The 15,358-nt window shown below is 33.1% G+C and overlaps 1 protein-coding gene across 1 annotated transcript; it reads left to right on the forward strand.

Moving 5' to 3' along the window:
* Positions 1 to 545: 545 nt before the first annotated feature.
* Positions 546 to 15,325, forward strand: LOC101401707 (alpha-S2-casein-like). The gene is made up of 14 exons (XM_087434667.1): positions 546 to 596; positions 1,968 to 1,994; positions 2,885 to 2,926; positions 3,525 to 3,551; positions 4,394 to 4,420; positions 5,949 to 5,972; positions 6,057 to 6,125; positions 7,848 to 7,976; positions 8,503 to 8,529; positions 10,049 to 10,075; positions 10,488 to 10,511; positions 10,603 to 10,646; positions 11,491 to 11,617; positions 15,320 to 15,325. Exons 1-14 carry the CDS (start codon positions 546 to 548, stop codon positions 15,323 to 15,325), a joined length of 651 nt encoding a protein of 216 aa, XP_087290793.1.
* Positions 15,326 to 15,358: the final 33 nt, after the last annotated feature.

Below are 15,358 nucleotides of genomic sequence, written 5' to 3' on the forward strand. Positions count from 1 at the left end.
CAGTGTTACTTCTACCTGCTACTTCTCTTTATGAGGGAGCCAGACTGCATGTTTTGGCTCAACTAAATATGATTTAAAAATTAGTTCCTCTTGTATTTTGCATTTCTGACAGCCATTCTTCACAATATTGAAGAAGAGTTGTAAATAATATGGCCTAATAGATTATACTCATTTTTTCACCTTCATGTCTGGAATAGTACATGGCATGTGATTACAAATATTCATTGAATGACTAAGTCAATAAATAAATTAACCAATTATACATAGGGCCAAGAATCCTACTAACTTGCTATATCAGAAAGGAACTTCTACATTTAGAAACCAAAATTTACATTATGTTCTGTCAATAAAGTTTCTCTATATGAAGAACTTGTCATATAACCATGTGTTTCTCAATGAATTTGCTTTTATCAGTTTTCATTTCTCTTACCCAATTATCTGGAACAAAGATAAATTAATACATAATTAATGAAGAAATTTGTGTTTTAAGAAGTGTAAAACTATTATTGATTTGCTACATATCTATTTTATAGGACTAAGTAAACATGAAGTTCTTCATTTTTACCTGCCTTTTGGCTGTTGCTCTTGCAAAGCATGTAAGTATAATGAGACATTTATGAGTATCTATTCTTATTTAAATATGAGAAGAGTAAATCTTTTATGCAGATGATAGTAGGGGTAGGCAGCAAGGAATAGAGACTAAGTGTGTCAACTTTAAAACTTATAATCAAAGATAGCATTGGCCCTGCCTATACAAGATATCAGGATCGACAAAAATAATTTTTATAAAGTATTCTCCTTGTAGGGTTAAGAGATTTTAGTTATAAGTTACAAGGCATACACTTCCATATTTGTTTGAATTTACTGGGAAACTATTTTCACTCCAAGAATCATTTCCTCAAAGTAAGAAATATATTATGCCCTAACAAGGATATCTTTGAAAGTGCAGGAAAGCAAGTGTCAGAATTTCAGCATTCTTGATTACAGTAGCTTCAAATCCATGATGTTTAGACAGAAAACAAGGATGTGTTGAAAAGTGGTAACTTTGAAAATTACTTGCTAAATAACCTAATGCAAAATAATCCCTTAACTTCTCAAAGCATCATATTCTTCTAGTTAGGATGTAATAATAATATTCATATCACAAAATGATAAGGATGGACTAGATACCCCATGTGAAGTACTCTGAAAACACACACACAAACACACACACGTAACCTATTAATTTCCTCAGGAGAAACTCATAAATTTTTTCCTTACCCTGCCGCCTGCACCACCAATCCCTCTCCCATACCCAAAATCTCACTCCCTACAAGTGCTCCATATCCTTAGCGTGATCAGAGTTCTCTGCTTCCTCTGCATTTCCATATTTCACAAATAAATCTTGAAAAGTTTTTGTTATTTCTTAAGTTTAGAGCCAATTCAAGAGCCTAGCTAGGTTAAGAGTTCCAGTTCAGTAAACAGAAAAAAATATTAAGAATGCTTTGGTGATCAATCTTATAACAAGCTTGACTGTTTCTTCTGCTTATAATCTACTAGTCTTAACCACTCTTCTCCTTTTCTGTCTAAATTAGTAATTGTCATCAGTCTTTCCTTTAAGATTAATTAAATTTAACAATTAACATAAACTAAAATATAATATCACAGTATTATAACATTTTAAGATTCTGTAGCACATCCACATCTATATCATATTATATTTTAAACTGTGACAGGATTAATACTTAAAAACCAAGAACCTAACCACTTCCTAGAAGTAAGAAATATATTAAGTCATAACAAGGATTTATTTGAAGTATAGAATGATTAGCTTATTAGTATTATAGGAAACATTCAACTAAACCTTCAACATTCACAGAAACGGATTTCTAAAAGTCCCTTCCCACCAAAACAACAACGATGAGACAGCTTGGCATTTTAAATAAACCATAAAACTGAAACTTGTATTTGTTTTTGTTTTTATATAGAATATGGAGCGCCTCTCCCCCAGTGAGGTAAGACACTATTATAAACATAGAATCCTTTCACTTAGTAGAAACATAATATGCCGTGAACTATTAAGTCTTTACAATAGCTTTTTCACCAGTAAGTCTAGAGCTATAGAGTCAGAAAAAATTGGAAGTGTAGCCATAAAAAAATATACATGGAGGAGTAAGGACCAAAAATCTATGCATTCAAATTATCAAGGTTAGATTTTAGCTTTTTTTTCTAAAGGTCTCTCAATATTAAAAATATTAGCTCAGAAGTCAAGATAAACATTCTATTTTGTGAGTAGAGTGACAGGAATCCATTTTATGTTTCTACAACACTCATGCCTTTCTGGATCCATATTAAATGCTAATTTCCAAATGACTTCCAGGCCATGGGTGTATAGCAGATGCCCAAGGACATCTTCAGTGCTACCTAAGAATTTCTTGTTTTCCTGTGATATATTCCATGTCTTTAAAAAAGACCAAAAAAAAGTAATATTGAAAATAGAAGTAAATTGGAAATTGCATAGAGAAAATAGAAAATTTTTTCTTTCTTCTCCGTGGATGATATTTGAGAAAACTTTTGAGGCAATTATCATAAGCCAAAGCAGAGTGTGGAATGAGTTCATTGTCTGGAAGACAATAAGTTAATTATGTAGAGGGAGTGAAACTTTGGTCAACTTTGTTCTGTAACTCAGGCAAAGATTGAATGTTACGTATCCAATGAATAATGGTTATAGATTGATACTTCATTGCTAGTATGAATACAATTTAGGTAAATAAGATATATTGGTTTTTTTCCCCTAAGGAATCTGTCAAAATCTCCCACGAAGTAAGTCCTAACTTTTTAAATTACATATATTTTAACTTTTTTATTTAATCAAGGTTATAAAATGAATTTATTTATTTTATAGAAATTTAAGCAGCAAAAGAATGTGGTCATTCCTCCCAATAAGGTAAAGTTTAATCTTTTATTTTTTTATTTTATTTTGCTGAGGAAGATTTGCCCTGAGCTAACATCTATTGCCAATCTTCCTCTTTTTGTATGTGAGCTGCTGCAACAGCACGGCACTGACAGATGAGTGGTGTAAGACCGCACCCAGGAACTGAACCCAGGCTGTCAAAGCCGAGCACGCCGTACTTACACACTAGGCCACTGGGGTTGGCCCTAATTATTTTAATTTATTAATCTTTGATTGATGAGATATCTTTCTCTAGCAAACATGGGTCATTTTCTCATTCACCCAAAAATGAGCATTATTTTTAACTACGATTATGAAAATGGTGATGTTTTCATTGTTTTACCAAAATGCTATGGACCAACATGAAATGGATTCTAGGAAAAGATTTGTGAGCCTTTTTGAGCCACGTTGTTAAATCAGAATATCTTTGAAAGAATTTCATGTTAATGGTCCATCAACTTTACTTTTCTTCCCCTATTCTGTACTCTTTTGTCCGCAAAATTGTATTTTTCTTTGCTATCACTTTATGCCCAAGAATATTATACTGCATTTAAGGAAATGCTATATCCCTCTTGGTTTTGTTTTCTTTTAGGAGAGTATTTATTCCACATCCTGTGAGGTATATATTGATTTCACATTTATAGTACAATATGAAGTAAAAATATTATAGTACTTTGAACCAAATTGAAATTAACCTGGATCTGGAAATTATATTTCAAGTCAGTCAAATTTGAAAACCAAGATTATTTCTAAAGAATGAGACCAAAATTACATCTTTTTATATAAATTCTATGAATAATTCAATTGGAGAAAATATATTTTGGCATGAATCAATTCCCAGATTCTATGAGAAATGAAGAACTTGTCTTTTAGAGGTTTTCAGTCTTAAAAGCCCCAAACATAACATTTTCTTTTTTTAAATTATTTTCATATTGCAATATGTTTCTTGAAATTGACTCACCTAAACTTAAATCAATTTGTTTATCATAGAAACAGCATATATTTACTATCAAAAACACATGTTAGTTGGCCTAGTGATATATTTTTTCTAATATACAATAAAAGAAATAATGACTTTTAAAATGAAAAAAAAAAAGGTTATCCATGCATTGCCTAAATTAATCTGTGTATTCATTTGGCAAACATTCATTGAACAAGATCTATGTTCCAAATACTATCTCAGTCTCTAGGGATACAATAATAAATGTAATAATAAATGTAGCTATCTCTGGGGACACAACAATAAATACAATAAACACAATAATAAATACCACTGGTTGCATGTTTATCACCAAATGGGAAATTCTATTGTAGTTCATAGAAAACTCATACAATGAAAATGAATCCATTCTAATGCTTCTCTTTATGGAATAGGGATTTTTGCTTTATATTCAGGGGGAAATATTCTCTAAACAATACTTTGGAGATAATAGATCTAATTCTTTTTCTTCTCTCTTTAAGGAAACCACAAGAAACATAAATGAAATGGTGAGAAATTTTTTTGAAATGAAATGGTGAGAAATTTATTTGAGCAATTTTTGATTCATATTACCAATATGTAACATTATAAGATTAATGGCATATGGGAACATCTGTAAGTTTCTTCTTTTAATGAACTGGAAAAAGATTTATAAATTGTTTAAAAATGACAATTTTTCCCTGCGCACTTTAATAGCATCCACCTAAATTGGTTTGTATTCTCTTGAGACACTTCCATTTAGTTGCAAGATCATTTTCATCTCTTCCACTTGTTTTCCAAAGGTGATTAATAATGAACAACAAAGAAACCTGGTTGTACTGCTTTTATCTCAATTCCTTTAACTTATCATACTCATAATTATGTAGGTAATATGAGACATATCCCAAATAACCACTAACATTCAAGAATAATGCTGAGGATTTCTTCTGGTCACCGGATCTTGATTATATTCATTATTATTTTTCAAGGTACAGTCTAGCGGCTCATCTAGTGAGGTAAGAGACCTTTTTCCTTTTAACATCAAATAGCAAGTTCTTCAAGAAATAGCAGATTTCCAGCAAAGTATATATTAATTTGTTGTTAAAGTCACAAATAGGGTAAGCAGTGGAGAAATCATTTACCCAAACTTAATGTCATTTGGAGGAGACTGAAACTGACCATCTACTCCACAGTGTACATGGGTGCTCTTTGTCAGGGATATCAGATATCTGACTCCAGAGGAAAGTGCATTATAAATCAAGCCAGTGTTCAATTGAGAGCCTACCATTTGCCTTTGACATAGTCTTATCCTGAAAAACCTCTCAATATTGCTTAGGGGGGCAGTGGTTCTCACAATGCTATCCCTCAACTGCAGCATCTCAACTGTTATCCCTCAACCTGGGCATTCTGATGCACTTTAAGACTTGAGAACCTCTCGTTTAAGGGAAAGTGAACAAGAGAATGGATGAAGATGTGTAGGTCACCGGTACAAGAAAAGCCTGCTATGGTAGGAATATCCAAGCAGTAAGCACGACAGGAAAAGGTACCTGGGAAAGGAAGAAGCATAACAGTGGCCCTGAGCCTTGTGGCCCCAGGCGCAGCCTGAAGTCTTCCCGCTTAGCGTCTAGGAAGCGGGCTTTACTTTTTCTCTAACCTGCAACTCTGTCTCAAACGGAGAGTCAAGGGCCACTTATAAATAACGATTGTGTCCTCTAGAAAGAGTATGCAGGATGTCGTTTGCCATACACCTCACCAGGCCTTCTCTGTAATATTTTTGTGTCAAATGCCTATACTATGTAGGCATTTGATACTGTATAAATAATGTAGAATTGATGAATATTTTGAAATGAAACATTTTCAGTCATGTGTTATTACTTTGACACAGAGTGAGGGCTTTGATGATAAATGTTTTAATTTATTGAATTCCTAATAAATAATATCATTTCTTGGGAGTACTGGCATGGGCCCTAAATATTCAATTAATTGACCCTACTACTCTAGTACAACTTTAAGGCTAAATCATGCGAGTTAAGGTAATTCTCCTTTTCTTCCCCTAAGGAATCTGTTGCAGCTTCCACAGAGGTAAGTAATTGTCATTCAAATTTTCATTCAAATCAAAAGAAATGATATCACCCAGCAGTGTTGTCTTTTTGGGTATTTTTATAGCAAGTGCCTTTGTTTTCTAAACAGAAAGAAAGAAAGGTAGCAGAAGAAAAGCACCACCTAAAACAACTGGTAAATTTCTCACACAAATTATAGTTCCAAGTAAACCATCATATTATGGCTGTTTCTTCTCCCAAATGTTCACAAAATGCATTCTATTCCAATGAGATATTTATCCCCAAATTTATAGGAAAATATTTTTTCTAGTTTGTTACTTTAATTTCTATTATCTTGTCAAATTTGTAGATTTAAAAAAAAAATGAGTGTTGAGCAATTATCTAGCTGATTTTGAAGGAGTTACAAATCTCGGAAAATTTGTTTCAAGTTTAAATGACATAAGTTAGATACCAGTGTAGTTAAGGTATCACATTAATGCCCACTCAACTTCTTTTTGACAATAGCATCATAGATAGATATCTCAAGAGCAAAGATCCAAGCCACACATAGGAGGTCACGTAAGCCGTCCTCTGTGGACTAGAGAAGTCTGCTGTGTGCATAAGGAAAGATTACATGGTTTGGAATCAGCAACTCGCCTTCCAAACACAACTTCACAAATTATTACTTAACCTCTCCAAGCTACAGTTTCCTCAATAAAAATGAAGATACCTATATTGACCCTGCAGAATTATACTAGACGATAACGTACATAAATTATGCAAAAATGCTTGGAATACAGTAGACAGATGCATCTAAAAAAGGTGACAATTATTATTATCATATCCCTACACAGAGCAGACATTCTTTCTAAAACCTTTATTACAGAAACAGCCTCTCTTGAACACTTAAAAATGGGACTCTCTTTTTAGGAAATTCTAAATGCTATAAAGTTTGTTCTTATACTTTGTCAAAATGCTTCCAGTAGCATTCTCTCCTTTTACCACTCTTAATGTGACTATGGATTCATCCAATAACAATTCCTAAGCAATTCTAAAGACCAACTGACATTCTACACATCCATTTATTTTCGGTCTCTATGAAATAAAAATTCTGCTGAGGAAAGATGCCATTGTGGTTTCATATTTCATCTCTAAAAAAATTTTTTAGAGTTAGATCAAAGGCTCTGGAATTTACTATAATATTTATTGAGCCTGATAGATGATTGATAGATAGATAGATAGATAGATAGATAGATAGATAGACAGATGATAGATAGAAAGATGACAAATGATAGATGGATAGATGATAGATAGATAGATAGATAGATAGATAGATAGATAGATAGATAGATAGATAGATAGATAGATAGATAGATAGACAGGTAGATAGATATAGATAGAAAATTAGATATAGATAGATAAATATAATAGGCACTATGCAAACTATTCTCTATATTTTAACAGATATAATCCTACATGATAAGTAAACTCAGAGAGATTAAGCAATCTGATTGATCAGGGTGATGGATTCCAGTGCCCAGGATCAAGGGAACTAAAAGTTAGCTCTGACACCAAAGACCAGACTTCTTACACACATGGGAAAAAAATGACAGATATTTACTTTGTAATTCAAGAAATTTTCCTTTTCCTTTGTATACATACTTTTGTTTTTTCACCTAGATATTGTTCTAGAGGCTTCAATCTATCAAATAATTTAATTCTGCAATTTATTATAAATGTAGACACAGTTACAGTAAATTTTATGTGCCCAAACTATTCTTTTGTTAAGTAAATTTGCCACCATTTATAAATTCTCTAATTAAATAAAGTTCTAAGTAATTTAGTGCTCCAAGATCTGCTTGACCCATGGAGGAGATTCAGTATTGGAGTAAATGTTGATAATTTCCTTTCTCTCTAGAACAAAATCAACCAAATTTATCAGAAGTGGAACTTCCTCCGACATCTTCAGGCTCTTCGTCAACCCCAAATTTTTGTGAACCCATTGGGTCAGGTTAAGACAAGTGCCTTCCCCTTTATTCCCATTGTAGTGAGTGCTGCTTTGTTGTTCATTGTTTTGTTTTTTGTTTTGTTTTTCTTCTTTGTTTTTGGTGAGGGACCAGCTTAGGATAAAGAGATGTAAAGTAGCTAGAGACAAAATGCCCCAACAGGTTCTAACTTAGAAAGCAGAACAAATGTAAACAAAATTTTATAGTCCAGAAATTAAAAGTAAACAATATATTCCAAGTATAATAATAAATAAAAGTAATGAAAATGACAAATAAGTAATTTCATTTTAATTTAAAATACATGTCCTAAATGTTGCTCATATATCATTTTGCTTGGTTCCTCAAACAATTCTCTAATGTAGGACAGGATAGAAATCACTATCTTCACATAACAAAAAAGACTGTAATGTAAGATAATGTAAGGAAGTGCAGTAACCTGCGCGAGTTCCAAGTACTTTCTTCCATTTTGTTTCACAAAACAGTTCTATCTTAAGGAAATTTTTCTCATATAAGGAATAATAACAAAAGTTCTCTTGTTTTGGCCATTTTTTTTTTCCTGAGATACAGAACAGAGAACAGCTGTTCACCAGTGAGGTAAGGCATTTTACTACAAAGACAATACCCCTGTGATTAGCAAGATGTTATAAACTTATTATGCACTGTACTAGAGTCTTTGAACTCGTTTTTTAAGCAATAATTCTAGATTTACATAATTTGTAGAATTGGAACGTCAGACCTCTAAGAAAAATTTGTGGAAGGCAGAAGAAAAATGCACACATCCAAGGATACAAAGATTAGATTTGTGCTAGTGGAGTTTACCAAAAATTTTACTTCTACTTTTTTTTAAAGTCACTCATTAATATTCCTATCACACCGGGAGACGAGTACATCTTCAATTTTGTAAACGGTGTGGGGGGAATCCAGTGTATCATTCTGGAATAAGGACTCTCGTTCACCCAGATCCATACAAAGTGCTATTGTCCCAATGTCTTCCTGCATATCACAGGTGACTAGAGACATTTTCACATCACCTAAGAAATATCCTCATTTTATTCCTACTTATTTCATCTCTGAGAATGAGTAAAAGTCTAAGAATGAATAAAAGTCTAAGAAAAAAAAGAAAAATGCAAATTTTATAAATAAGATTAAATGTATCATTTTAATTTTTTTAAGAAATCTACCAACTTATCTCAGGAAGTAAGTGGAAACCACTTATATTAACTATATTTAAGAAATTACTTTTTATTTTGATATGGCTATACAATAAATATTACTTATTTTGTATAAATATAACCAGGAAAAGGATGTGGTCATGCATACCAGTCAGATAAAATTTATCCATTTATTGGTTCATTGATGAGATATGTCATTCATTGTTCATTTAAGAAATATATAGGGGCAGGCCTGGTGGCACAAGCAGTTAAGTGCGTGCTCCGCTGCGGCGGCCCAGGGTTCGCCAGTTCGGAGCCCTGGCACGCACCAACACACCACTTGTTAAGCCATGCTGTGGCAGTGTCTCATATAAAGTGGAGGAAGATGGGCACAGATGTTAGCCCAGGGCCAGTCTTCCTCAGCAAAAAAGAGGAAGAAGGCATCAGATGTTAGCTCCGGGCTGGTCTTCCTCACAAAACAAAAGAAAAAAAAAGAAATATATATTTAGCAAATACTATGTCCCTTCCATGCTCCTAGATCTTCAGGATACAACAGCAATTAAAAGAAGCAATAAATATAAATTTAAGGGCCCACCCTCTGGTGTAGCAGTTAAGTGTGCACACTCCTCTGCTGGCGGCCCAGCTTTGGACCCGGGGCGCACACCCGACATACCGCTCGTCAGGCCATGCTGTGGCTGCGTCCCACGTAAAGTGGAGGAAGATCAGCATGGATGTTAGCTCAGGGCCAGTCTTCCTCAGCAAAAAGAGGAGGATTGGCATGGATGTTAGCTCAGGGCTGATCTTCCTCACAAAAATAAAATAAAATAAATAAATAAATAAATAAATTTAATTTTATTCTTCTTTATAAAGAAAGGGGATTTTTCTGTATATATTCAAGAGGAAATTATGTATAACCAATACAGTGAGAATGAAGTGTCTAATTCTTCTTTTATTTCTTTAAGGAAATCCCAAAGAAGACTGTTGATATGGTAAGGTATTGCTTCTACATGAAGCTATATTTAATTTATATTTTCAAAAACTAATATTAACAGTTAAGCCTATCTGAAATGCTCTTCTTTTAATAAAATACAGTGATATTTTTAAGTTACTTAAAAATACAATTTTTCTCTACCTCTTAACTTTATTTCTCTCAATTGTCCTGAATTCTTTCAATTAAGTCCTTCTATGTAAGCAAGACCCTTCCACGTAGCATAAGTGGAAGTGATATTTAAACTTATTTAATTCATAATAAATTCCTATAAAGTAGCATTTGTTTCTTGGTAGCTGTGGCTTGGCCCTCACTTAGTAAAATAATTAGCCCTAGTTTTCTACTGTAATGACATAGACGAAATTACTGGCGGACTATCGAACTAAAGCTGATTCTCGTTTTCTTTCCCTAAGGAATGGTCTGAAGTAGTCGCTGAGGTAAACAATTTTCATTCAAACAAAATTAATTAAATATCATCTCACAATATTTTCTTTTATATTTATCACAGTTTATTTTTGTTATTAACAGAAAAATGAGCTGAATGAAGAAGAAAAGAATTACTTAAAACTTCTGGTAAATTTTCCATACAAACGTTTATAACACAACCAGACTCTGCTTAGACACTGCTGAATTGCAATCCTCTCAACAAAAAAACTTTTTATAAATTCTCATTTCTATAAAAGCCTTCCTTGTACTTTGTCAAAACTGCTACAAAAACATTCTCCCATTGTACCAATTGTATCGTTGCCATGTATCTGCCAGACCATTATTCCCTGGTTATTCTAAAAACTCACTGATTGTCCATTTAGTAAAAACAGGAAATTATTCTGAAGGCAGATGCCACTGTGCTTAATTCCAGTTTTAATCCGTACAACAATCGATAGTCAGGTCCATATAGATGGTTCAAAATAGAACATACAGGTGATACATATTCATTAATCATAAAATAGGTGACAGGTACTATGCAAAGTGCTCTCTCTCAATTCATTTACTTCTAAAAAGTAAGTGACGCTCAGATTAACAATTGACTCAGTGCTAAATTAAAATCGTACATTCTCTATGACTCTAAGAACCAGGGTTTTTCTACCAGACGTAGAAAAGAAAACACAATCTGAGACATTTATCTTAGTAAGTTAAGAAATTATCATTATCTTGCCTTCTTACATGTACTTTTTCTCTTTTTTTGTTTCACTTAAGCATTTTGGCCTTGGGTCTGAATTAATCAAAGAATTTTCTCAATTCTACAGTTCATTCTATGAATGTAAATAACTTTGTATGAATAAACTTTCCTTTGATTAGGTCTATTTAGTGTCACTTAGGATTTATCTAAATAAATAAAGTTTTACTTTATTTGGTCATGTTCAAGTGTGCTCTGACACATGGGATATTGGGATAATTACTTATAATTTTTTTCTAAAACAAAATCAAACAGTATTATCAGAAGTTCACCTTGCCCCAATATCTCAAGATTGTTCGTCAACAGACAACTATGAATCCGTGGAGTTACATTAAGACAAATGCTTACCAAGTTATCCCCTTTCTGGTGAGTTGTCCCTTTTAATTATTAATTACAAAATGTAGAGTTATCTTTTGTCATATAAGTAAGCTAAGGAAATGAAATAAAGAACTAAAATTCCAACAAGTTCTCAAGTAGAAACTAAAACAAAATTAGACAAAAATTTCTAGGCTGGAAATTAAATTTTAAATCATATAGTGCAAATACAGCTGCAATAATAAAAAACAATTATAATGATAAATTGCCTTTACAGTGGATTTAAATTTCTTAAGTGTTTGTTTCTAATACTTAAGTTTATTCCTATAGCAATTCTTAGAGATAGGTCAAGATAGAGAATATTATTTCCGTTTTATGAAAGTGTCTGAAATTCTAAAAAGTAGTTAGACCAAGCTCTAGTTTCATTTATCCTTCATTTCATTAAAAAATAATGTGACTTAGGAAACATTTTTTTTAACATGATAAACAAATGAGAGCAGGAAATTGAACCCAGAGAACTGACAATTTAATATAAACAAAGTAAAATTTGGAATCAATAAATAAGCTTTTGATTTTGAGCAAGTCACTTCATTTCTCAGGATTTTTTAATATAATCTAGTTTTTTAGATAGATAGATAGGATTTAAAGATGTCTTCCCTGGCCGGCCTGGTGGCTTAGCGGTTAAGAGCGCGTGCTCCGCTACTGGCGGCCCAGGTTCGGATCCCCCCTGCACGCAGGGACGCACCACTTCTCCGGCCATGCTGAGATCCCACATACAGCAACTAGAAGGATGTGCAACTATGACATGCAACTATCTACTGGGGCTTTGGGGAAGAAAAAAAAAAAAGGAGGAGGATTGGCAATAGATGTTAGCTCAGAGCCGGTCTTCCTCAGCAAAAAGAGGAGGATTAGCACGGATGTTAGCTCAGGGCTGATCTCCCTCACAAAAAATAAAAATAAAAAAAAAAGAGTTGCCTCATAAAGATGTCTTCCCTATTATTAGAGAAAATAAGAATTTAGTATCTGCAGTTTGAATATGAGATGCCTAAAATATGTTATAAATATTTCCATGGAGATATAAATATTTTCGTTTGTTTGTTATTATAGACATTTAGCTAAAATATGTCATTTCTTTCTCTTTCATAGAAGTACTTTTAAGATTCTTGAATTAACTGTTTCTACTTGACTTTGGTAAGTGTCTTTAGGCCTTGAATTTAAATAATAATTTAAATAGGACTTTTGTGTGAATGCAAACTTAATATTGTTAAGTAATGTAGTTTCACCTTTAATTAAATCATATTTTGGCTTATGAAATACTTTCAATTTTGCTTATATATGAAATACTTTCAATTTTTGATTCACAAATGTAAGTTATCTGTGTGATTTGCATGCATGTGTTTTATAAGTATTTTGAAAATAAATTATAAGAAATTTTATCTATAGCTGATGATACATCCAACCAGAAGCAATGGCTCTGGGTGGAAATCATCACTAATGTAAGGTTCACAGAGATGTTTACCTGTCACCTTTGATTTGAACCAAGAAGTTCAGACTCAGCATTTCGGTTTGGTGGAAAATACAGACTATCAAGAGAGTTCCCTACACAAGTCAAGCTATTTTAAAACAAATTCTCTGCATCCTTTTCTCTGGAAAAATCATCATTTTTTTTAACACACAATACCTACTTTTCTTTGTTTCTTTCTCTGACATTTTAACCATTGCTTTAAAGCCATGATGGAGATCCAAATATACTAATGCACATCAGTGTTGTTTTTGTGTGGTCACCTTTTATTTTTCTTATATTGTCCTGACAGTATATAGGTTATCTCCTATCTTGGAATTCCATCTCGCTCAATTTATTTTCTTGTTTTTTTATATGTCCTGCAACAGGACAAAGTAGGTTTCAGAGAAATAGGTAGTAACAGTAATAACAATAATTTATTTTATTTATTTTTTTTTTTATAATTTTATTTATTTATTTATTTTTTCCCCCCAAAGCCCCAATAGATAGTTGTATGGCATAGCTGCACATCTTTCTAGTTGCTGTATGTGGAACGCGGCCTCAGCATGGCCGGAGAAGTGGTGGGTCAGTGTGCACCCAGGATCCAAACCTGGGCCGCCAGCAGTGGAGCCCGTGCACTTAACCGCTAAGCCACAGGGCCGGCCCAACAATAATTTATTGAAGGTTTACAGTCTGCTAGTCACAGTTCTAAAGCCTTTGCCTATATTAACTAATTTCATTCTCACAAAAAAACCTGTGAGGTAGTTAATATTATGAGCCAATTTGAGATAAGGAAACTGAGGCTCAGGGAGTTTAAATAAATTTTTTGTGATCACCCTGCAAAAATGGAAAAGCCAAGAATCTAATACAGATTTCTGGTCCTAGAGCTCCAACACTCCACTACTGATGACAAACTGCACCCAAAGTCCAGCTAGGGAGTTTTTTGAGAGGATATTTTTTAACTTCAAGAACATTGTCACAAACTTGATTTGCTTTGTCATGTCATTTTGGCCCTCCTAATGATGAAAAAGTGTCAGATAACTTTACAAAATAATCTCATGTGAGAAAAATAATAACATAACTACTTTGTATGAGTTAAAAACACACTTTTATAAATAGCAATATTCCCTTTGCTATCATTAGTTATATATTTATTCTATTTGTTTTAAAAGCTGATCATGTGAGGCCGCCCGGTGGCGCGGTGGTTAAGTGAGAGCACTCCACTGTGGCGGCCTGCGGTTTGCAGGTTCGGATTCCAGGCGCGCACCAATGCACCGCTTGTTAGGACATGCTGTGGCAGCATCCCATGTAAAGTAGAAGAAGATGGGCACAGGTGTTGGCCCAGGGCCAGTCTTCCTCAGAAAAAAGGGGAGGATTGGCATTGGATGTTAGCTCAGGGCTGGTCCTCCTCACCCAAAAAAAAAAAAATGGCTGATCATGTATCCCATAATGTGAGAGACAGAAATAAGACACCAAACTCACTCTCATTAAGATCTGTTCTAGACAAGGCCACAGAAATGGCCAAATGCTAAGTCAGAGGCATGAGACCATAGGGTAGTACAAGAAAGTCAAGCTGATGCATCAGACTTAAGTCCTTAACTAAATCTTTTCAGATAATTAGAAATAGACTAAGCAAAGCAACAGCAGAGAAAAAAAATAAGGCAAAAGTTATTGAACTGAGAGGAAAGTTACAAAAGAAACCAGAAAAAAGAAAACTATTTTATGGTTTCTTTTGCAATAGATACAATAGGTTTTGAAGAATTTAATAATTTTAAAGTGGTTTCTTAAAATATCAGCCCAAATTTTGCATAATAAAATTATGTTACTAAAATATGATTTCAATTAGATCAAAAGGTTTAAAATGTAAGAATCACTAATATTTTGTATATTTAATAAACTATTTAGAAAAGAAGAATAAATGTTCCTTCAAAACTGGCTGAATGTAAATATTTGTAAAAATGTAAATATTTACCATTTAATAAATAAATATAAACATTATTTTTGTATGCTAGATTGAAGAGCTTGGCTATTAACTTTTAGGCATTCATTAATCGTTCAACAAATAGTTATTAAAATCCTACTATATGCTAGGTATCATGTTGGGCACTAGAAAATAGTAACTAGTAATCATTAGAAATAATAACATTCCGCCAGACTAGTGTGGATGAGTGTGTGTGTGCTGTACACAAACATGCATTATATTCTGGAATATAAGTCTAATAGATAATGCAGTATTATCTTTTTCTTTTTAGGTTTGACTGGAAAATCTACCTTCTACAGTTTCTTAGCTA

This window comes from Ceratotherium simum, chromosome 8 (assembly GCF_057802395.1).
Source record: "Ceratotherium simum simum isolate JZ-2026a chromosome 8, ASM5780239v1, whole genome shotgun sequence".
Classification (NCBI taxonomy): Eukaryota; Metazoa; Chordata; class Mammalia; order Perissodactyla; family Rhinocerotidae; genus Ceratotherium; species Ceratotherium simum.